Below are 21,655 nucleotides of genomic sequence, written 5' to 3'. Positions count from 1 at the left end.
GAGCCTAGCCCTGCCCATCCTGCCAAGGATTCTGCAGGTTGGAAAAGATGCCCACAGGTCCTGCAAACAGGTGGGGGAGACAACACACCCTGGTGGCCGCAAAAGCTAGTTATTGAGTAGAGAGATCCTCGACCAAATCCTTCCTTAGGGGACACTGTTAGCACTTACCAACACATCTCCTTGGAGGTGACTGCAACCAACCTAGGAGGAAAGTCAGAGGCCTCAACACACATGCCTTCCAACAGCCCTTCAAAATCTCACAGCACCCAGCTCTTCAGGAAGATTCTGGAGCTGCTGGCAGCTCTGAACCAAAGCCAAAGAAGAAGAGGAACAGAAGAGTCTTTGAGAAATCTGTCCTCCCTATTTTAAACAAGGCAAAACCTTCACCAGCCAGAGGCACCACGAGAATAGATCTTGCTTCTCGGCCCCAGTCCTCAGGTTTATATATAAAACCAGAGCCATGCTCACACCTGATACCTGGTTAAACTCTCCCCTAGAAACCTGCAAAGGAAGATAAGGCGTCCATCCAAGCTGCAGCCAGATTTGCTGGAAAGATGAAAGCAATGGGAGGTGTTTTTAAAAACCCTCAGGGAAAGGAGGTGGGCTGGGGTGGGGAAGGGAGATGATATGGGAACACAGTTCATAGCAAGGGCTTACAGGACAAGCAGGCACCCAATCACAGTTCAAAGCTTCAGATGAGATGCTCCTCAGAGTGAGACCCTGAGGAGAGTCCACCAAGACTGACACCTGGGTACACATACCCTCACAGTCCGCAAGCCCTTTTTCTGAGAGACAGACCCCAGCACGTCTGCCCTGAGCACATGCGGTCAGGTCATAGCTGGATGCCCTGGACTTACACTGTAGCGAGAGCCTTACACTGAGCAAGGGTCAGGCAACGTTGCAACTGGAGCTGAATCAAGCGGTCAGTTGAGTTCCTCTTCCACCAGCCTCTCCAGCTACGAGGATGGCCCATCCATCCCTCCAGGAGAGCCAAGACCTCCCATCTCCCCAGCTCCTCCCACTGACCCAGGCAAAGCCTGGGTCGGCCACCCCAGGGTCTAGGGATCCAGGCCCTATGGCCCAATCCCTCTAGCTCCTTTGAGGGGCGGGGCAGAAGACAGTCTTCTAAACTGGGCTGGGCAGCAGAGGAGGAGCAGGTTACCTAGGGGAGCAGGCTTCCTTCCTTATGTAACCTGGCTTGGGAGCCAGGGGGAGCCCACAGGGGCCCCCGGGCCGCCCCCAGGCCCGCTCCCTGCCCGGAACCCCAGAGCAATGGCCCTGAGAGGAGCCCTCTTCATTGGACCGAGAGCCCCAGCGCTTCTCCAGGTCCTGTAAGAGCAGCGCTTCCTCCCAGCGAGGGGGGTGGGGGCCGGCACGACTTGCCAGCAGGTCCCTGTCACCCCTCCACCGCCGGCACCCTGCACCTCCCTGGCCTTTCGGCCTCCACCCCACGTCCCACCGCCCGTCTCCCCCCACCCCCACCCCCACCCCGGGCGGTTTGCTCCCCCACTCACCCGTGTTCCCGGCCGCCCGAAGGGAGCACCTCCCTGCAAACGGACGGGGGAGGAGAGCGCGGGGGGGAGGCGGAGGGAGCGCCCCGGGCGCCCGCGGAGCGGACGGAGCCTCCCGTCCCAGGGCGGGAACCAAAGGGCAGCCAGCGGCTCCCCGGCGCGGCGCCCGGCGGGAGAGGCCCGTGCTGCAGCGCCCCCCGCCGGGACGGAGCTCGCGGGCCACGGCGGCTGCGGGAGCCTCGGTCCCCAGGTGCCCGCGGCCGGCGCGCCCCTCCGGCCCCTCCCGCCGCTCCCGCCCCGCGCGGCCCGCCCCGCCCCGCCCCGCCCGGCCCGGCCCGGCGCCCCCCGGCGCGCGCCCTCGCACCCACCGTGCACAAGCCGCGGGCGGAGGCGGAGGCGGCGCCCCCGGGGCCGGGGCCCGGCTGCAGGCGCCGTGCCCACGCAGCGCCGCTGCCGCCCGGCCGCCGAGCTCCGCCCGGTGCCCAGGCCCGTCCCGGCCCGGGAGCCGCCGCGGCGCCAGCCCCGCCGCCGCTGCAGCGTCCGCCGCCGCCAGCGCCCCCCGTCGCGGCCGCCGAGCGTCCCTCCCGCAGGCTGTGGCGGGCGGCGGGACGGGTTGCATCAGCCCCGGCTATATAGCGGCCCCTGGGCGGCGGGGAGGGGTCGGGAATGCGGAACCCGCCGAGCTGCCAGCTCCAGACGTCAGAGGGGGACGGAGAGGAAGGGAAGGAGGGGACAGGGAGGAGGGGGTGTGGATCCGGAGCTCACACCCGCTGACCTTCACCTCCCCCGCCGCCCCGGGCGCCCTCCGCCCGCCGCCCGCCGCCCCGCGCGCCGCCCCGGGCGCCCACCCCCGGGGAAGCGGGACGCGGCGGCGGTTATGTAAGAGCATCCCCGCGCGGGGCTCCCAGCGAGACGCGGCCGCCGGCGCCCGGGAGAGGCAGCGGAAGGCGCGGCGGGACGGGCCCCGCAGCATCCCAGCCTCGCCGGGCCCTCGGCCGCCCCAGCGCTCGCCCCCCGCCCGAGGGCATTCCGGCACGTTCCCCTCCTCGGACGTGGCAGGACCGAGGGCGAGTGAGGGGAGGACGTGGCGAGCCGGGGCGAAGGCCGGGTGGGCGGAGGGATCACCCCCACCTTAGCCCACCTGGCGGCGCGGGCGCCCTTCAGCCCCGGGGCTGCCCGCAGCGGGCTGCCCTCCTCCGGGCCTGCGGCCGACCCCGCTGCGCTCCCTGGGACGCCGCAGGCTGACCCCTGGGCTTCCCGTCCGGCCCCTGCGGGCTCCCTTCGGCTCGGGACACTGCCCCGAGCAGACCCAGCCCTCGGCCCACCCGGGGGCCTTCTGCCCCCATTAGGGCTTCCACGGCCAACCCACTCCCACCTTTCATCCTCCTCGAGTGGTCGATGGTTAATGGCGACTCCAGAGGAAATGCGCCCTCCAGGACGTAAAGGCACCGAGACACCGAGCCCTCCTGCATACACGCGGCTCCCAAGGCCTTGGCACCACGGTTGGCATTGCCTACCTCCAAGCCCCCGGCATGCCCAGCCTACCTTTCTGCCTAAGCCAGATGGGAGTGAGTGACAGTGTTTATATTCGGTAACCTTCAGCCTCCTTCCCAGAGTGATGTCAGGTCATCACCCAGAGAAGAAAGGAAGTGAAAGAAAAAGTTCATGCCTTCTTGGAGCACAGATGCTCAGAGTGAAAGAAACAACAAGACTTGAGACAGATGGGAGCAGATGAGCAAAACGGAATGAGCCTGTCTCTTCGGTGTGAGTACAGTCAGGTTTTATTCTGCTTATTTCCCAGTGCGGGCGGTGGAAGCTTTCTGGATAAGAGGACTGGTCTCGCTGGGGAACGTGGGGCAGGATCGAGCACCCATGACACTGACTGACCCTTCTCACCTTCACCATCAGCAGTCTCCCTCAAAACATTGAAGTTAGCAAGTAAAAACAAAGTAAGGTCCTGAAAGAATATACAGTGGAAAATGAGTAGAAATCCGATAGTCTTGTGGAAGAACATGACGCTGAGCCCCAGAAAGGCCAACTACACCTTTACTACAGCACAGAGATCAAAGTGGGTACTATGAAACTGCCTTATGATGTTTCCCTACGAAAATGAGGTCTGGACGTTTATATGGAAGAAAACATTGAACAGGGGCAACGTTACTTTATGCGTCTTCGTCTGGGGCTTTGAAAAAACTAAACTGATCTATGTGTGGGGGCTAATAATTAGTGTGTGTGGTTAGAGCAAGTCCTCTCCAGGGCCTGCTTTGGACATAGCTGGGCCACCGGCAGTCCTGCTGGGCCTTTGCTTCCCCCACGAATTAAATACGCTACAGGGGTGGCACCCAGGAGTAACTTGGCGATCTTTAGCCCCCTCCACCTCCCTGTCCTATCCATTAGGTCTTCTCCATTATTTCATACAGATGTTTTTCAGCTGTATATGAAATGCCATGTAAACACAGCTTCAAGCTCTCCCTTCCAGCCACATTGCCCCCTCCCAGATCTCTACCTAGTCATTGCCTCTAGAAGTAGCTGGAGGGAGAGGCCATACACCAACTTGTTTATGGAGATATTGGCCTACTTCTTCCAACCCTGCTGGATGGAGCTGACCTACCACTGGCTCTTAGGGACAGGCAAGAGACCCAGCCTAAGACAGTTTAAATGTAGCTTTCCTATCACTGGCAACTACAAAAGGCCTGATTAATAAACCCTGGCCAATGGCCAAACTGAGAGATTATCACATATCCTAAGTGGGTCTGATGAGGCTAGGAATGTTGAGGATCTGCTGGGAAGAGAAGCTGCCAGAAGCTTGACTTGAAACTGCCAGAGGTGCACTACTGAGAGTGAAGCTAATGCAAAGAAGAGTAGAGGATAGCCAAGCAAGAGAGAGTGAGACACATCAAGCTCAGATGGCATTGCCAGCCGTGCCTGACGTCATCATTCCCTCTGGAATTTTTAGCTGTAGGAATCAGTAAATTATATCCAACCTAACTAAGGCAGTTTGAATTTAGATTTCCTATTACGACAGTCCTTAACTTATGATGGTTTGACTTATGATTTTTCAGTGTTATGATGGTAGAAAATCCACACGCATTCATTAGAAACTAGAGTCTGAGTTTTGATCTTTTCCAGGGCTAGTGATATGCTCACCATACTCTCTCGTGACTCTGGGCATTGACAGTCACAGATCCCAGTCAGCCACTTGATCACCAGGGTAAACAACCAATACACTGACAACTATTCTGTACCCATACAACCATTCTGTTTTTCATTCTCAGTACAGTACTCAACAAATTACATGAGCCATCCAAAACTTTACTATTTTTAAGATTTTATTTATTGATTGACTGGTTTGAGAGAGAATGTGAGCAGGGGGCAGAGGGAGAAGCAGAACCGGACTCCCTGCTGAGCAGGGAACCTGATGTGGGGCTCGATCCCAGGACCCTGAGATCATGACCTTAGCCGAAGGCAGCCTCTTAACTGACTGAGCCACCCAGGTACCCTCAACACTTTATTATTAAATAGGTTTTGTGTTAGGTAACTTTGCCCAACTGTAGTCTAATGTAAGTGTTTGAGCAAGTTTAAGGTAGGCTAGGCTAAGCTATGCTGTTCAGTAGGTTAGGTGTATTAAATGCATTTTCAACTTTTGATATTTTCAACTCATGACGGGTTTATTGGGATGTAACCCCACTGGAAGTCAAGCAAGATCTGTAGTGCAACTAGAAAAGTCCTGATTGACACATTGAGTTTTGCATCTCTGACTTATTTGGACAATTGCCTTTGAAAGTTTAATGGACATTAGTGACTCCAAAGCTCTTTGCAGACAGGAAAAAAGTGAAATGGCTAGAACTGTTTCTCCAACATTAAAGAAGGAAGTTCTGAGAAATCAACCAAGCAACTAGTCATGTGCCTGTGAGGTACACAAGGTTTAAGATGTGATTCCTCATTTGTCCCCACCTCCTATCTAGTTAGGAATAAGGTCTTGAACACCAACAAACAGCAAGGCTGAGAGTAACGAAGAACTGATTATGTGACACAGATGATAAGCACTGTAGGAGTCCCGACAAGATTGCTGCACCATAGAAAAAACATTCATCAGTTGTTCCATTCAAACCGTGTAGGCCAAAAATTACAAACTGGCAGGTTGAATTTGGCTTTGCTGACTCAACCTTACTTTTTTTTTTTTTTTTTTAACGTACCAAAGATTTCACACAAAACTCTAGATCTCTAACTTCTGTCAAGAAAGATGAGTCAGGAAACATTTAATAGGATGAAATAGGTTATGCCATATTAACAAACATCCTCCAAAATTCAGCTGCTCAACACAAAAAAAGGCTTATTTTTTACCTACCTGAGACATCTGTGGATTCAGGTAATTGTCCAGGGCAGAAGTCCTACGGTGATGGCTCAGTATTGCCCCATCGTATCAACAGGTGTTATCCATGGCCACAGTGGCAGGGAAAGAGAGAGAGGTGGAGAGGACCAGGCACCAGCAGTTAAAGGTTTCCTCCTGGAGTGAAACATGTCGCTCTAGCTTATGTTGGCCAAAGCAAGTCACATGACCATTTTTTAATCTCAAAGAGATAAGGAAGCTCAGTCATCCCAGGTACCATGGAGGAGAAAGAAATCATGTAGGAGTGAATAATTAATATCCACCACAGAATGTACTCCTGAATGGCAGCGGTGGGTTGCAGCCCACTAGAAGCCGCCTCCTTGAGATGGGACTTAAACAGCCCAGCTTGACACTGTCTCCACCCAGCCTGCCAGGTCATTTACAGGACCTGCTGGGCCCCTGGGGGCATTTGATTTTGCAGTTCCTGGTACACACAAAGCCAATTTCAGCATTAATTTTTCTGTGTCCCTGGTCATTCATGGAGTTATCACAAATTTTTCAAAAATGGGTATTTTTTTTAATTTGGTAATTTTAAAGAAAATGCCATAAAGAATTCTATGCTGAAGGGCAGGATGGTATTATGAAATCAAACAAGAAGTTGAAACTAGCTGTTAAATATTGCAAATTACAGAGACCTGTTCATGATGGTTTCTTCCTCCTGCCCTTCCCTTGCTCAAGCAAACACCTACCAGGAGAAATAAGCCTCCCACACCCTTTCCTAGGGTGAGAGAAGAAATTCCATGGTAGTGATTTTGAGGAGTGGTTTGATTTAAAGTTTTAAAAGATACATATATGTGATATATTTAAATATATATAACATATGATAAAATATACATTTATATATTATATATTATTGAAATATATTATCATATATGATATATATTAAATATATATGTTATATTTTTTCCAAGGCTGAAGTATTGGAGAAGAAAATTTGTGAGTTGAGAATGAGAAGGCTTTTCTTCCAATAATCAATGAGAATTTTATAAAACAACAGGTATGTCTAAACAATTTTTTTTAAAAAAAGATCTTATTTACTTGAGAGAGAGAGTGTGTGTGTGTGTGTGTGTGTGCAAGCATGAGAGGGCAGGGGCAGAGGAACAAGCAGACTCCTGATATGGGGCTTGATCCCAGAATCCTGAAATCATGACCTGAGCCAAAGTCAGGTGCTTAACCTACTGAGCCATCCAGACTCCCATGTCTAAAAGTTTAATAATAAATTGGCACCCATAGAAATGTAGACATTTCTGGGGAAAGCCCAGCACTTTCTCCTTAATCTAACACAATAAGTCTTTGGAGGGTGAAGAGACGGTAAATTCTCCGGTTAAAATTCTGGGCCAGGTGGAATTAGGGAGAGAAGTGTAGTGGGTGTATGTTGTTCTCTTCAGCATTCCTTTTTTTTGAAGAACCACTTCTCTCCTTCTCTCTGTGGCCCTGGAGGAGTCTCAATCCTGGTGCCCCTTCACCACCTCTACCAAATATGGGTATGTGACCAGAGCTGCCCAATTAGAGTAGTCCATTTTCAAAGCTGTGGTGATTGATTCAGGGATGGGCGCGTGACCCAAACAGAGCCAATCTGAGTCTTCCCTGAGATTTGATATGTGAATGTTAAGGAAGAGGGGCACTCCTCTCCTTGAAAACACCAGTGTGAGAATGTAGTTGGTGGCCATTGGTGGCTATCTTTCCTGTCATGTGACAAGAATCTGACTGAGCACAGAATCAACACACAGAAAAGAGAGCCAACACATACAAAAAGAGAAACAGCTGTGAGATCATCATATGAGTCCCTGAACCTAACATGCCATGAGACTATGTTGAATTAAGTCTTTGGACTTCACAGTGATGGAATCAATACATCTCCTTTCTCTTGCTTGCTAAGATACTTTAAGTTGGATTTTCTGACACTTGCCACCAAAAAAAAAAAAAAAAAAGCTGAAGAATACATGAATAAAATGGCCCCAAAGTCAAGCTTATAAAGGACAGCTGAACTGACACTGGGGAATTTTATCTGCTTACTATTCCTGCCTCATCCATCAAATGCCACTCAACCATCCGAGACTAAATACAGAACTGCACCGAGCTGTCTTTTTACAGCTCAGGGTTCAGTTAGTCATTTAAATAATTTAGTCAGACAACCTTGTTTGAATGTTTGCTATGAACCACACACCATTTGCCATTCTGTTTGAGAAGGCAAAGCAAAAAGAAGGTATCATCCCTGCCTAGAAAGGATGACAGACTAGAGGCCCAGGAAGATGAATGATGTTCACAAAAATGGGGAAAATAAGGACCTGAGTGCTTTAAGGAAAATGTGATACATGCTGCACTCAGAATATTATATCTCAAAATTGTTCTGAAAACACCCAGGGAGAAAGATGAAAGATCCATGTTGGGGGTGGTGTTGTGTAAGGCATTCATATACTGGTGCTCCCTGAGATTAACAACAGGATTGTTAGATAGAATCACCAAGCGCCTTCAGATCAAAGATGATTTTTAGAAATCTGAAATTTCAAATAACAGGTGATTAACAAATTCTGAGTTAATGAATGAGTAAACAGAAGCTGGTCTATGACTCAGTCTTAGGAGATGCTAATAATGAACAAACTGGAGAAATAAGAGGAAGCAAAGAAGTTAGCAGACAAAGGGAGCCGCAGAAGAGAGAAGAAAGGAAGGATCATAAAACCTCAAGGTTCCTCAAATCTTCCCTCCCTCAACAACAGGAGTGGTATAGGCTTCCCACTGCCAGGGAAACCAAAGTGTGTTGTCAGTATGGTCAAATATCACAGAGACATCAGATTGAAGATGAGTCGGTTGCATTTGTTCAGATCTGAAAGGTACATTATTACCGTAGGGATGCATATTCAAAAAGCCTCAAGCCATTTTTAAAAGAGGGATTTTAGTCTGCAAATGTAGTCATTATGCTACAAAGTTGTTTCCACCTAGAATCCATATTAATACTGCTTCTAGAGGGATTGAAGACCCTTCTCCATTCTTTCCTTCCTTCTTAATCCCTGCCTCCTTTGCTCCCAGAAGGTGTTACTATAGTTTGGTCAGATTCCTCAATAAAACATGTGGACTGCAGTTCCCCCATCTGTTAAATGGGGTAATGATGGTACCTACATTAGAGGGTTGGTGGGAAGCTTAAATGAGATACTTATTAAGCACCATATCAATAGCTGCCACATGCTGGGAGTTCAATAACTGTGGCTATATTCAGCAGCAGCACCACCACCACCATCAACATCACACTTTAGCCAACCCAAGCCCTGCTTCTATGGAGTCTTCTTAGATCTATCAGACTCACAGTGATCTCTCCGTCTTCTAAACTTAAGTAGCACTTCCCTGTCCATCTAACATTAATCATATGCTATTTTTGCAGACAGCCTCTCCTCTACTATCCTGCCCATCACTCCCTCCAGTGTATTCAATAAACTTCTATCTCCTTAAAAAAACAAAATCATACACTATTTCAAATGATTCTATTTCATACATGTATGGTCATTCCAGTGAGCTTGAAGTTCCCTCACAGGTAGTGACAGCATCTTACTTTTTTTTTTAAGATTTTATTTATTTATTCATGACAGACACACAGAGAGGGAGAGAGAGAGGCAGAGACACAGGCAGAGGGAGAAGCAGGCTCCATGCAGGGAGCCCGACGTGGGACTCGATCCTGGGTCTCCAAGATCCGGCCCTGGGCTGAAGGTGGCACTAAACCGCAGAGCCACCCGGGCTGCCCAACATCTTACATTTTTTAAAAAGATTTTATTTATTTATTCATGAGAGACAGAGAGAGAGAGAAGCAGAGACACAGGCAGAGGGAGAAGCAGGTTGCCTACAAGAAGCCTGATGCAGGACTCAATCCCAGGACCCCAGGATCATGATCTGAGCAGAAGGCAGATGCTCAACTACTGAGCCACCCAGGTGCCCAACAACTTACATTTTTAACTTCAATAGCACCTATCATGTACTGAGTTTACACTTGGCATTCCAATAAATGAAGAGCAGGGGATAAGAAATAACACATAACTTCTTTTGTATCTCCAATAATGCTGAAAGCAGTCTAGGCCCTTGGCACTTAAAGAAAATTCACTGAACAGGTGCTGAGCAGAATGCAATGACCAGTCACTCCTGGTGCAGTGTACGCTGGTAGGATATTACATGAGAAAGGGACCATATTTTATAGGCGAGGAAATGGAGGCCCCCCATTGATGACACAGATCTAGCCAGACAAAAGTTATGATGGGAATAATTCTCAGGACGCTTTTCATGCTATGTGTTTTAAAACAACCACCAATAAAAAGTTATTTCAGCAAATGTTTATTAAAGGGGAAAAAAAAGTCCCCTAGGTTTTCTGCGGGAGGTGGTGTTTCCTCTTACACTCAACAATTTGGTGGTGTGGTAGAGAGAGGTGTGGGAAGGAGCCAAGGGGGCCCAATGACTGGGCTGTTGTGTGGGCCCGGTCAGTGGGGGAGGGTTGGGATTTTCACTTCTAGGAAAGCTCTTCCTGCTCCAAGGAAATCCAGACCAGGTTTTGGTGCCTGCTTTTCTAAGCAAGCTGCTGCCCTCAATTGGCCCGATTGTGCTTTCCAGAGAGCCCCTCTGGCAGCTCTGGTACCTGGGCTGGGGGAGTCCCCAGGCCAGACTCAAGGAAACTCACCCAGGGACCAAAAAAGTTTACCACGTCAGGAACCTAGGGGGAATCTGGTGTCCTTGGGCGGTTGAGGAGAAGAAAGTTACGATTAGAACTCACTTCTGTAGCAGGAGAAATCTCTGGGCTGGCCTCAGGACAAGGCTCGAGGGAGGCCACGCGTCCAGTCCCACAGAGGGAGGCTTCTGGACAAGGGCTCCTTTGGTAGCCCTGGCCAGGCTCACAGGCTCCCTTTCAGGTTTTATGCCCACATTTCCCTACCCTCGCCTCCACCAGTGTTTCTCTATCTCTTAAATACACCTCCCTAATCCTCTCCTTCCTCTTTTTTAAAGCCTGCCTTTCCTTTCAAATACTTCCTTAAATGCCAGCTTGTTGTTTTTGCACCCTCCCCTCCAAAAGCCTTCCCCAAGAGCTCTGGCTGAAAGGACACTTCAGACCACAGGGCCGGACTTTCACTTATTCATTCATTCATTCATTCACTCATTCATTCATTCATTCATTCAACAAATACTGGATTATCTGTACGTGCAGGGCTATAGCAATACAGTTATGAACAAGATTGGCCCAGTTCTTTGGTGAATGAATCATTAGCTAATTAACTACATGAATGCACGTGTGCAAAGGAGAATTAAGGGGTGTTATGAGACAGATAGAGAAACCATCAGAATCAACCTTCCTCAATTTGTCAGAAACTCTAATCCAAATCAGGTTGGTGCCCCAGGCTTATCCCACTCACGAACTTAGGGGGAAATGTACTTTAAAAAGCCTTTCTGGGGCAGCCCTAGTGGCTCAGTGGTTTAGCACCGCCTTCAGCCCAGGGCCTGATCCTAGAGACCCGGGATTGAGTCCCACTTCAGGCTCACTGCATGGAGCCTGCTTCTCCCTCTGCCTGTGTCTCTGCCTCTCTCTCTCTCTCTCTCTCTCTCTCTCTCTCTCTCATGAATAAATAAATAAATTTTTAAAGCCTTTCTGGAAAAAAAAAAAAAAAACCTTTCTGGAGGGGCACCTGGGTGGCCCAGTTGGTTAAGCATCTGACTCTTGATTTCAACTCAGGTCTTAATCTCAGGGTTGTGAGTTCAAGCCCTGTGTTAGGCTCCTCGGTGGGTGTGGAGCCACTTTAAAAAAAGTCTCCTTCCTGGACACTTAGTTCAAAGAGTTAGTGCTCCAGGGTATCTCTTCAGACTCCACTGCCTAGCCCTAATGCTCTCAGACTTGTTCACTGTCTTGGTGTCTCAGGTTGTCATCCATGGCCATAGGTGTGGTTTTCAGGTAGCTAACCTGGTCTTTTAAGGCTAGTGCATCGTGCAAGGCAATATAGCATAGTGAGCTCCAGAACCAGACTATCCCTGTTCACATCCTGTCTTTGATGCATACTAGCTGTTGTGGCCTTGGGCAAGTTACCTAACCTCTCTGTGTTCAATTTCATTAATATTAAAATGAGGTGAGTGTAATAATACCCAATTCATAGAGGTATTATAAAGATATACATATATTTATATATTAATATATAAAGAGTTACTTCCTGGAAAGCTCTTGGAACAGTGCTTAAAATAAGTAAGGGCTCAGGAAGGGAGCTCTTTTTTTTTTATAATATATTTTATTTTGTATTAAGTAGGCTCCACACCCAACATGGGGCTCAAATTCATGACCCTGAGATCAAGAGTCACATGTTCCACTGATTGAGCCACCAGGCACCCCAGGAAGGGAACTCTTGAATGCTAGAGTTTGGATCGCCCCTGATAAGGTGTCCAGCCTTGGCTCCTGGAACCTAGCCTGGGTCAGAGTCTCAGGCTGCTGCCTGCCTGGGAGGAGAGGCCAGAACTTTTTAAAAGAGACAAGGTACTGGCAGCAATGAAGACTGCCCAGAAGCTAAACAGACAAGGGCACTGAAGCCAACTGGATATGCAACACATCGATCTCAATTCCCTAATACCAGGAGCCACTCCAACTGTTCATCGCTAGAGCAAGAAGAAGGGAACCCAGAGATCTGGTTTGGAGGAGGACTCACTTACCCCTCTAGCTTTTTATGTGGCAGTAGGTGAAGATCATTTCTATACTTCAATTCTATTTTTTTATGGCAGAGGATAATATTCATAGAATCATGGAGTTTGAAGTAAAATTAACCTTACAGGGATCCCTGGGTGGCGCAGCGGTTTGGCACTTGCCCTTGGCCCAGGGCGCGATCCTGGAGACCCGGGATCGAATCCCACATCGGGCTCCTGGTGCATGGAGCCTGCTTCTCCCTCTGCCTGTGTCTCTGCCTCTCTCTCTCTGTGTGTGACTATCATAAATAAATAAATAATTTAAAAAAAAAGTTTAAAAAAAAAAAAAAAACCTTAGAGCATCCATATTATAAGCCCCTTATTTAGGGCAGCTCCTGTGGCCCAGCAGTTTAGTGCCGCCCCCCGCCCAGGGCATGATCCTGGAGACCGGGGATCGAGTCCCGTGTCAGGCTCCCTGCATGGAGCCTGCTTCTCCCTCTGCCTATGTCTCTACCTCTCTCTCTCTGTGTGTGTGTCTGTCATGAATAAATATTTTTTTAAAAAATAAGCCCCTTATTTCCCATGTAAGGAAATTGAGACCCAGAAATGTCATGTGACATGCACAGCAGGGGCGAGATTCAGATCCCAGCCCCAAGACTTAGTCTCTTCTCTGGGATTCGTTATACTCTTAGGTAAAGTGAAGGTAGGAATTCCTACTGTGTAGGGGCACCGTGAGGACTAATGAGGCCACATATGATGTGCCTAACCCACTGTCTGCGGATGGTTGGGTATGTATTCATAAGGGCATTTCCCAGTGTCACATGACTTGTTGATAATTCCTTACCTTCTTATTGGCTTGACAAAAGAATAAAGTGAACCAGTAGAAGACTCACTCTGGAAATAGAAATTCCATGCAATCGTTCTGTGCTGTTAATGTTACCCTCCAATGGAGATTGCTAAACCCATTTGGGAAACTGGCCAAGGTACTAGGAACAGAAGCGTTGAGGTCCATGTGTAAAACCTTAGTTTCTGATTTTGGGAGGTTTCTTATTTGGGACGGGGCCTCTCAAAGAAGAAAGGGTTTTTCCAAGCCACAGTGCTTAGTAATCATGGTCTCACAGAGGAAACTCACTGAAAGAGGGCATCATCATCTGTCACCCCTCCTCCCATTGTTACCAAAGCATCAGGGTGAAGTGCCTCCGTGGTCAGGGGCTTGGTTCTCAGACTCCTCTGAGAGCAAGTGGGGGGCCGGAGTCCACGATGCTACCCTTGGGCCAGCCACTCAGGCACATCCAGCCTGCACAGCCATACCTTCTGCCAAGGGTAGCGGGAGCTCCCTGCCTCTGGCCCATGTGCAGATGCTGCCAAGTGCCATCAAACCATAGACCCAGGCTGGGAGTCATCCAGAGATGAGCCAAGGCCTACAGGCCCAGACTCAAAAGAAGGTAGCCAGGTGCTCTTCAAAAGAGGACCATGAGCACACAAAGTAGGATTGAAATAAAATAAATCCAGTGGAAATATAGAATTCTGCCTGTCAGAGAAAAAAGACAGTTTCTTTTCCCTACTCAATGTGTAAGGTGACCCTTTTTGGCCAAAGTCAACGGTGGTGCCTACAGTTCTTAATTACATTAATACAGTTCTTAATTACTTCAATAAGCACTATATATCATTTAAGATTCTTATGGCCAAAAAGAACATTTCCTTTAAAAAAAAAAAATCCTAAATCAAAATGCAAACTACTTGTATTGGTGTATATATGCATAATTTCCAAACACAATAATGCCATTAGAACTATTTGGGAAAATGTCTAATAACTATTAAATGCATTTTAAGTATGCAACACAGTGTCCCAAGTTCATCACTGGTTGATGAGTTCATGCCTCACGGCCCATGGTGCTCAAGGCCAGTTGCTACAGTCAAAAGATAGTAAGATGACTTTAAACTTAAATACCAATCTTAGTTTAATCGAGCACAGAGCTTTCTTTCCCAGAGTAACATCAGAAACACAACAATGCTTGGTTGGTGAAGGAAAGAATGGGGACAGGGGGATTTGCCAGGTCACTCAGGCCAATGAGACATAGATACATCACTCCTTTTTCTGGCTGGTTCATTGGCATGGTCCCATCTAGAGGCATGCTCTCTGGGCCTCAGAACATGTATGGGCTTGGAAGCTCTGGCTCTTAAAAAGATCTTCTACCCCAACATACAGCAAAGAGAAGTCATCCCATGAGGCATCTGATTATTTATCCTAAGGGATAAACAATCCAAGGGATTACTATGGTCAAAAGGCAACCAATCAATTGGAATCAGTTCTTTCAAAGGTTCACTTACCTTTTAACAGCAGCTAATATTGATTGAGCACTTACCCAATGCCAAGCACTGTGCTAAGTGCTTTAGATTTATTAAATCATTTAATCTGTACGAAAACTCATGAAGCAGGCACTATTATCATCCCCATCTTAAGGATGAGGAAACCAAGGCACAGAATGTTGAGCTAATTTGCTATTGGTCACAGCTAGTTAGGTAGAGCCAGGCCTCAAATTCAAACAGTTGAACTCCAAAGCCTTAACCATACACTATTTGGCATTTTATTTGTTTTTGGTTTTGATTTTTTTATAGACTTTATTTTTTAGAATGGTTTAGGTTCACAGCAATATTGAGCAGAAGGCACAAAGATTTCCCACTTATAGTTGACCCTTGAATAATTTGGGAGTCAGGGACACTGACCTCCATGCAGTTGAAAATCTGCATATAAATTTGGACTCTCCAAAAACTTTACTAATAGGCTGCTGTTGACCAGAAGCCTTACGGAAAATGTAGTCAACACCTACTTTATGTGTTATATGTATTATATACAGTGTTCTTACAATAAAGTAAGCTACAGAAAAGAAAATATTATTAAGAAAATCATAGGGAAGAGAGGATCCATTTATAGTACTGTACTATATTTATTGAAAAAAATCTATGTATAAGTGGACCCACATAGTTTCAAACTGTGTTATTCAAGGGTCAACTATACTCTCTGTACACCCCCAACAGTCTCCCCCATTACAACACCCCTACCAGAATGGAACCTGTTACATGGATGAACATACAGTGACACATCCTTATCACTCAAAGTCCATGGTTTACCTTAGGGTGTACTCATGGCATTGTATATCCTATAAATTTGGACAAATAGATGACATATATCCGCCAACAGTGTCATCCAGAATAGTTTCACTGTCCGAAAAAATTCCCAGTGTTACCCTTATTCATTTTCCTTCCCTGCTAACTCCTGGCAACCACTGATCCTTTAACTGGCTTCATAATTTTGCCTTTTCTAGAATATCATATAGTTGGACTCATACAGTATATAGCCTTCCCAGATTGGTTTCTTTCACTTAGCAATATTCATTTAAATTTCTTCCATGTCATGGTTTGATAGCCCAGTTCTTTTTAACACTGAATAATATTCCATTATCCAGATATACCACAATTTGTCCATTTGCCTATGGAAGGGCATCTTGGTTGCTTCTGAGTTTCGGAACAAAACTGCTATAAGCATTTCTCATGCAGGCTTTTGTGTAGACATAATTTTCCAACTCATTTGGGCAAATGCCAAGGACTACCAATTGCTAGGTTGTCTGATAAGATGATGTTTCTCTTTATAAGGAACAGCTGAACTGTCTTCCAAAGCGGCAGTACCATTTTTGCCTTCCCATCAGCTTCAAATGAGGGCTCCTTTTGCTCCACATTCTGCATAATGCCGGCATTTGGTGTCATTGGTGTTTTGGGTTTTGGCCAATCTAATAGGTGTGCAGTGGTATCTTACTGTTGTTTTAATTTGCAATTTGTAATCATCTGAGATGTGGAGCATCTTTTCGTATGCTTATTTACCATCTGTGTATCTTTCTTGTTGAGGTGTCCATTCAGATCTTTTGACCATTTTTAATTAAGTTGATATTTTCTTTGCATTGAGTTTTATCATACAGTGTTTTTAGGGATGCACTTATGGATTCACAGAATTTCGGGAATGGAAGGGCCTCAAAAATCATCCAGTCCATCCCCCTCATTTTCCAGATGTAAAAACAACAGCTCAGAGAAGCTCAAATGGGGCAAACCTGGAACCAGAGCCCAGGGACTCCGTGCTCCTTCACCACAGTGCATGTCATCAGGCAGTTTCCTTTGTGAGCGTTTAGCCCCCCACGGACAAGAGTCACACCTGACCATCTGCCTGTCCTTCCCCCACACGGTGTTTGGCACACATTCAGTGAGTGCTTGTGGGAGGAAGGAAGGAATGACGTTCCTTTGGCATCCATGCACCCTTTCCAAAGGGAAGGCCCCTCTGACCTCTGCTTTAATCTGTGAGAGAGGGAGAGAAGGGAATGAACATTCTAGATTTCCCACATGCAGTGGTGGGGGCAGAGGCCAGGTCCAAGAGTAATCCTAAGCTTGGCTGTGTGTCAGCCTCACCTACAGAGCTTGTTAAGAACTGGATGCCTGAGCCCCATTCCTGGGTATTCTGATTCCATGCATTGTTAGTGTTGATTATGTGTACCAGATCCTGAGCTAAGCCCTTTTTGTGAATTTTCCTACATAATTCTTCTTTCTGCAATTCTATGATATGGGCCCTATTACCATCCCCACTCTGCAAATGAGGAAACTATGTTTCAGAAAGGTTGAGGAACTCCAGGGTCACATAGCTACTATGTGCTATAGCTGCCCCCCAAATAAAAACAATCTATCTGCTTTCAGAATTGCTGGCCAGCCTCTTTGTTTTGCACACGTGTGTGCAAGTACACATGTGCTCTGAGGTCTTTATACTTAACTCTGTACAAACTCTGTTTCGAGCCCCTGAAAGCTACAAGGCAGGGATATGGGGCCCCAGCAGGCTGTCATGAGAAAAGTCTTCACAAAGGTGTGACTGTAAGGCAAGCCTTAGAGGGGCCCTGAGAGCTATACAGGAGGCCCAGAGCTCCAGCATCAGCTCTACCAAAAAAACTGAGATCGTAGATGCCCATACCTTCATTCTCATTTGCACATTGTTCAGAGCGGGCCCTTGCTCTTTTATTTTTCTGTACTTTAAGTGAATGTTTTACTGAAGTATAACAAACAACCATGGAAGTCACAGATCCTAAGTGTGCAACTCGATGAATGTTCACAAGGTGGACACACCTAGTAACCTGGTCCACTTAGTTTAGTTAACGGCAGCTTTAGGCGTCTCCCCATTATCTTAAGGGGTTTCACTGAAGATTTCAAAGCAAAGTTTTTTTAAAGATGTATATATTTCATTTTTTTTAAGATTTTATTTATTAAAAAAAAGATTGTATTTATTTATTTGACAGAGAGAGAGAGAGAGAAAACCCAAGCAGGGGGAGCAGCAGAGGGAGAGGGAGAGGTAGAAGCAGGCTCTCTGCTGAGCAAGGAGCCCAATTGCGGGGCTCGATCCCAAGACCCTGGGATCATGACCTGAGCCAAAGGCAGACACTTAACCGATTGAGCCACCCAGGCACCCCTATTTATTTATTTGAGAGAGAGAGCATGTGAGCAGGCCGAGGGAGACAGAGAGAGAGGATCTCAAGCAGACTCCACGCTAAGCACAGAGCCTGACGCAGGGCTCCATCTCACAACCCTGAGATCACAACCTGAGCTGAAATCAAGAGTCAGATGCTTAACTGACTGAGCCACCCAGTCACCGTAAGGCAAACATTTTTTTTTAAGATTTATTTATTTATTTATGATAGACATAGAGAGAGAGAGAGAGAGAGAGAGGCAGAGACACAGGATGAGGGAGAAGCCGGGAGCCTGACGTGGGACTTGATCCCGAGTCTCCAGGATCGTGCCCTGGGCCAAAGGCAGGCGCTAAACCGCTGAGCCACCCAGGGATCCCCTGCAAACATTTTTTAATGAAATTTCACATCACAGATAAATGTCTGTTAACAAAAGGGATTTTTTACAAAATCGAAAGAAAGAAGGAAAGAAACAAGAAACAAGCAAAAGCAACAGAGCATTACAAATCTAAAAAGACTGGAAATCACTGTGTTGCTATTTTAAACCAAATTTGAACTTTGGAGGAGGCAAGTTGATATTTATTCCAGATAATTAAATCCTGGGCGGGGTGCCTCTTACACATTTTCTCCACAGGGCCTGCAAGGCACAATGGCAGCAACAGGGAAGGCCCCTCTAACCTGGGTCACCTTTGTATTTCCCCAGGCTACATTTATCCATCTCCCTGTAAATATACCACTTGCTGCCCTGTGGGTCTGCTCACAGGACTCACACTGAGAGGCAGCGCTGGCAGTTCCAGCCCGGACAGTCAGACACCCTGGGCTCAATTCCAGGTTCCTTCCACAGCCTGGCTCCTTGACCCCCGGCAAACCACTTACTCTCCCCTAACATTGAACATCGGTGCCCCCCACCCTGCAACACAAGGTCTCCCCTGTACGTTCTGAGGCTGTAGTGAGAGGGTAAATGAGGCGTGTAAACTGCTTCTCACAATGCCCAGCATGTGGATAAACTATTGCTTAGTCCTCATGAGGATAACTTGCATCCTATTTCCTGGAAAATATGCAAGGAAAGGGAGCAGTCAACATGGATCCAGTACCAAAGCAAGGAGGAAGGGAGCCAGCAAAGGGGAATCCAAGAAACATCGCTCCCCCAATTGGGGGGGGGGGGGGCTGTTTTTCACCTGCCTTTAGGCCCTGACTCAGAGTGTGGAAGGGCAGTTTTATGCCTGCTGGTCAGCAAAGGGACTTCCGTGCCAAGGCAGAAATATAAATATTAATTCTTTTTTTAAAAAATATTTATTTCTTCATGAGAGACACACAGAGAGAGAGAGAGAGAGAGAGAGAGAGGAGACACAGGCAGAGGGAGAAGCAGGCTCCATGCAGGGAGCCCGATGTGGGACTCTATCCCGGGTCTCCAGGATCATGCCCTGAGCCGAAGCCAGTCGCTCAACCGCTGAGCCACACAGGGATCCCACAAATATTGTTTCTTAAGGTTGAGTTCTGGAAGCCCAAGGTGACAAAGCCAGAAATGCGATGGTCCCTTAACCTAGAAGGTCTTTAGGTCCAGCCTAAATCAATGCTGTCAGCCATTGAGTTATCAGCTTGCCTCCAGAAACATCCACATCATCTGAGATTGGTTCAAGGAGAGGTTGCTGTAACAACCCAGAATGCTAGGTCAGCTGGTAGAGTTGAACCCCTCCCCTCACACATGCTGAGACCTACCTTGGAAGGACCTGGCTCTCTGCGCTGCAGCAGTTGGGTTTCATAGTCAAGGAGAGAGCAAGTGGCCCTGCTGCCACCTGTCCATGGAGAACTCCAAGCTCCCTTCCCTAACGAAGCCTTATTAACTGTATCTGACAGGGATGAAGGTGCTCTCAGAATAATTGCCCACGCCAAGCAGCTTGCTGAAAATGACCAGCCTTAAGGCCCCTGGGAATCAGGTAGAGAGCTAACCTTGGTCTCATTAAGACCCCAGGGGAAAGGGGCCCTGGGCCAATTAAATACTTTTATTCTGTCCCCCTACTCCATGCCCCCAGGCCTCACTTGTGACCTCCCCCAGGGCTGGCCCATTAAACTCTCCCTACTTTGATATTATAAAGGTTGAGGGGATTACACTTCCCTGGGACTTTTGCATTTCAACAGACACTCTGGAAAAATCAAAATGCTTTCAGCCTCAAGGCATAAGTCTTTTAATGGGGTTTGGGCTTTGGGCTCCCTGGGAGTGATGGTGTGGAGGAGTAGTAGGGGGATGGTGGCGGCAAGACCAAGTGAGAAGTGCCCTTACCAAAAAGACTATATAGTTCAGGTCTGAGGTCCAAGAAGCTTGGCTTTAAGTTCTCCCATGTATGGACCTTAGGTAAGAGCCTCAGTTCTCATGTCTCTAAAATGGACTCATAAGACTTAAGTCATATTGCTGTTAACACAAAGCCTGGCACAGAGCCTGGCCCAATGTCTAAGGCCTCAAAGTAGGACCAGCCAAGAAGACTGTTGTCCACCCCCAGCCAAAGACAAGGATTGCTTCTGACAGTCTGGACTTGGGCTGGGTGTTTACCAGGAGCACTACATCCAGCTCCCAGGGATGGAAACCTGTGCTAGAGGACCTGAAAGAGGGAACAAATTAAATAGTCAACACTCTGTTGCAATTATGTTTATAAATTTGGTTTTTTCCTCTCCATGGAGGAGACTGAGAAAACACGATAACACTTGGCACTTAGTGAAAGGGAGAGAGAGAGAAAGTGCCAAAGGGACCAGAGAAAGGGAAGCAGTGAGGACCACCTGCCCAGTCACTGCTTAACCTGGGGACCCCTGAGACGCAAGCAATGTTGAGCAAAATGCTTGAGCTGTGGGCAAAGGACTTGTTTCTCTGCAGAATGTGTCTGACAGTGACAGCGCCAGTTTTAAGGTTAGTGATGCAGAACCAGCTATCCCGCAAAGCGATCGACTTCTGCTCTAACTACAATGGTTGGCTTTTACGAAGCTAGAATAGCTGCTAGACAGAAAGGATGCTGAGCTAGAAGGATCCTAGTCAGTTTGGGGGAGATCTAGATTTAAGACAAACCCCCACGGCCCTCACCCCAGTAACACTTGGCAAACTCTGCTAAGAGCCCACCACCCTTCTCTTGGGGCCCCAGTGGGACAGAGTAGAGAGAGCAGTGCCCCACCATACCAGCTCCACCCCACCGGCTGTGTGTCAGGGGGGGATTCACACAGGTCTTGGGCCTTTGTTGCCTCATCTGTGTAATGATAGAATAAATCTACTTGGATGGATTGTGAGGTTAAATGTCATGTATATGAAACAACTAGTGTCATAACCTAGAATGTAAAAATGTTCAAAAAATGTTAACTTCTTTCTTTGGCAAGCCAAAGAGTAGACTCTCTAGTCTCTCCTCCCTACACACTTGCTGGCAGCCACTGAGACATATCTTATCAGGCACTCTACCAGCTACAAATAACAGAAAAATCTAACAGTGGACTAAATGGGCATTCATTTTCCTTGAATGAGGAGAAATCCAGAGATAAGTAGCCACTGGTTCTGGTTCTGCGGCACGGTACTGTTGTCTCTTTGATTTTGTTGGCTTTTCTCTCATGGTTAAAACATGGCTACTGCAGCTCCAGCATCACAGCAAAAGAAGGAAAGA

At 47.6% G+C, this 21,655-nt stretch overlaps 1 protein-coding gene and 1 long non-coding RNA gene across 8 annotated transcripts in view; one reads left to right on the top strand and one right to left on the bottom strand.

Annotated features, from left to right (window-relative positions):
* Positions 1–3,188, bottom strand: part of JDP2 (Jun dimerization protein 2) — a 42,507-nt gene extending 39,319 nt beyond the window's left edge. For 4 of the 7 annotated variants that reach the window (XR_013386527.1, XR_013386528.1, XR_013386529.1 and 1 more), the window contains exon 1: positions 2,887–3,043. Coding sequence is in view for 1 of the 7 variants with exons in the window: in XM_077910039.1 (XP_077766165.1) it covers positions 2,887–2,983 (97 nt within the window). In the remaining 6 variants the exon portion in view is untranslated. The other 3 variants (XM_077910042.1, XM_077910040.1, XM_077910041.1) reach the window with 3 other exon arrangements.
* LOC144320918 (uncharacterized) overlaps positions 2,441–21,655 on the top strand; it is a 29,616-nt gene continuing 10,401 nt past the window's right edge. Inside the window, exons 1-2 of the long non-coding RNA XR_013386531.1 lie at positions 2,441–3,275; positions 6,813–6,898. This is a non-coding gene — a long non-coding RNA (uncharacterized LOC144320918). The remainder of the gene's footprint in view (positions 3,276–6,812; positions 6,899–21,655) is intronic.

This window comes from Canis aureus, chromosome 9 (assembly GCF_053574225.1).
Source record: "Canis aureus isolate CA01 chromosome 9, VMU_Caureus_v.1.0, whole genome shotgun sequence".
NCBI classification, from domain to species: Eukaryota; Metazoa; Chordata; class Mammalia; order Carnivora; family Canidae; genus Canis; species Canis aureus.
Note: the sequence above shows the minus strand (reverse complement) of the source record. Positions and strands in the feature narration are given on the sequence as shown.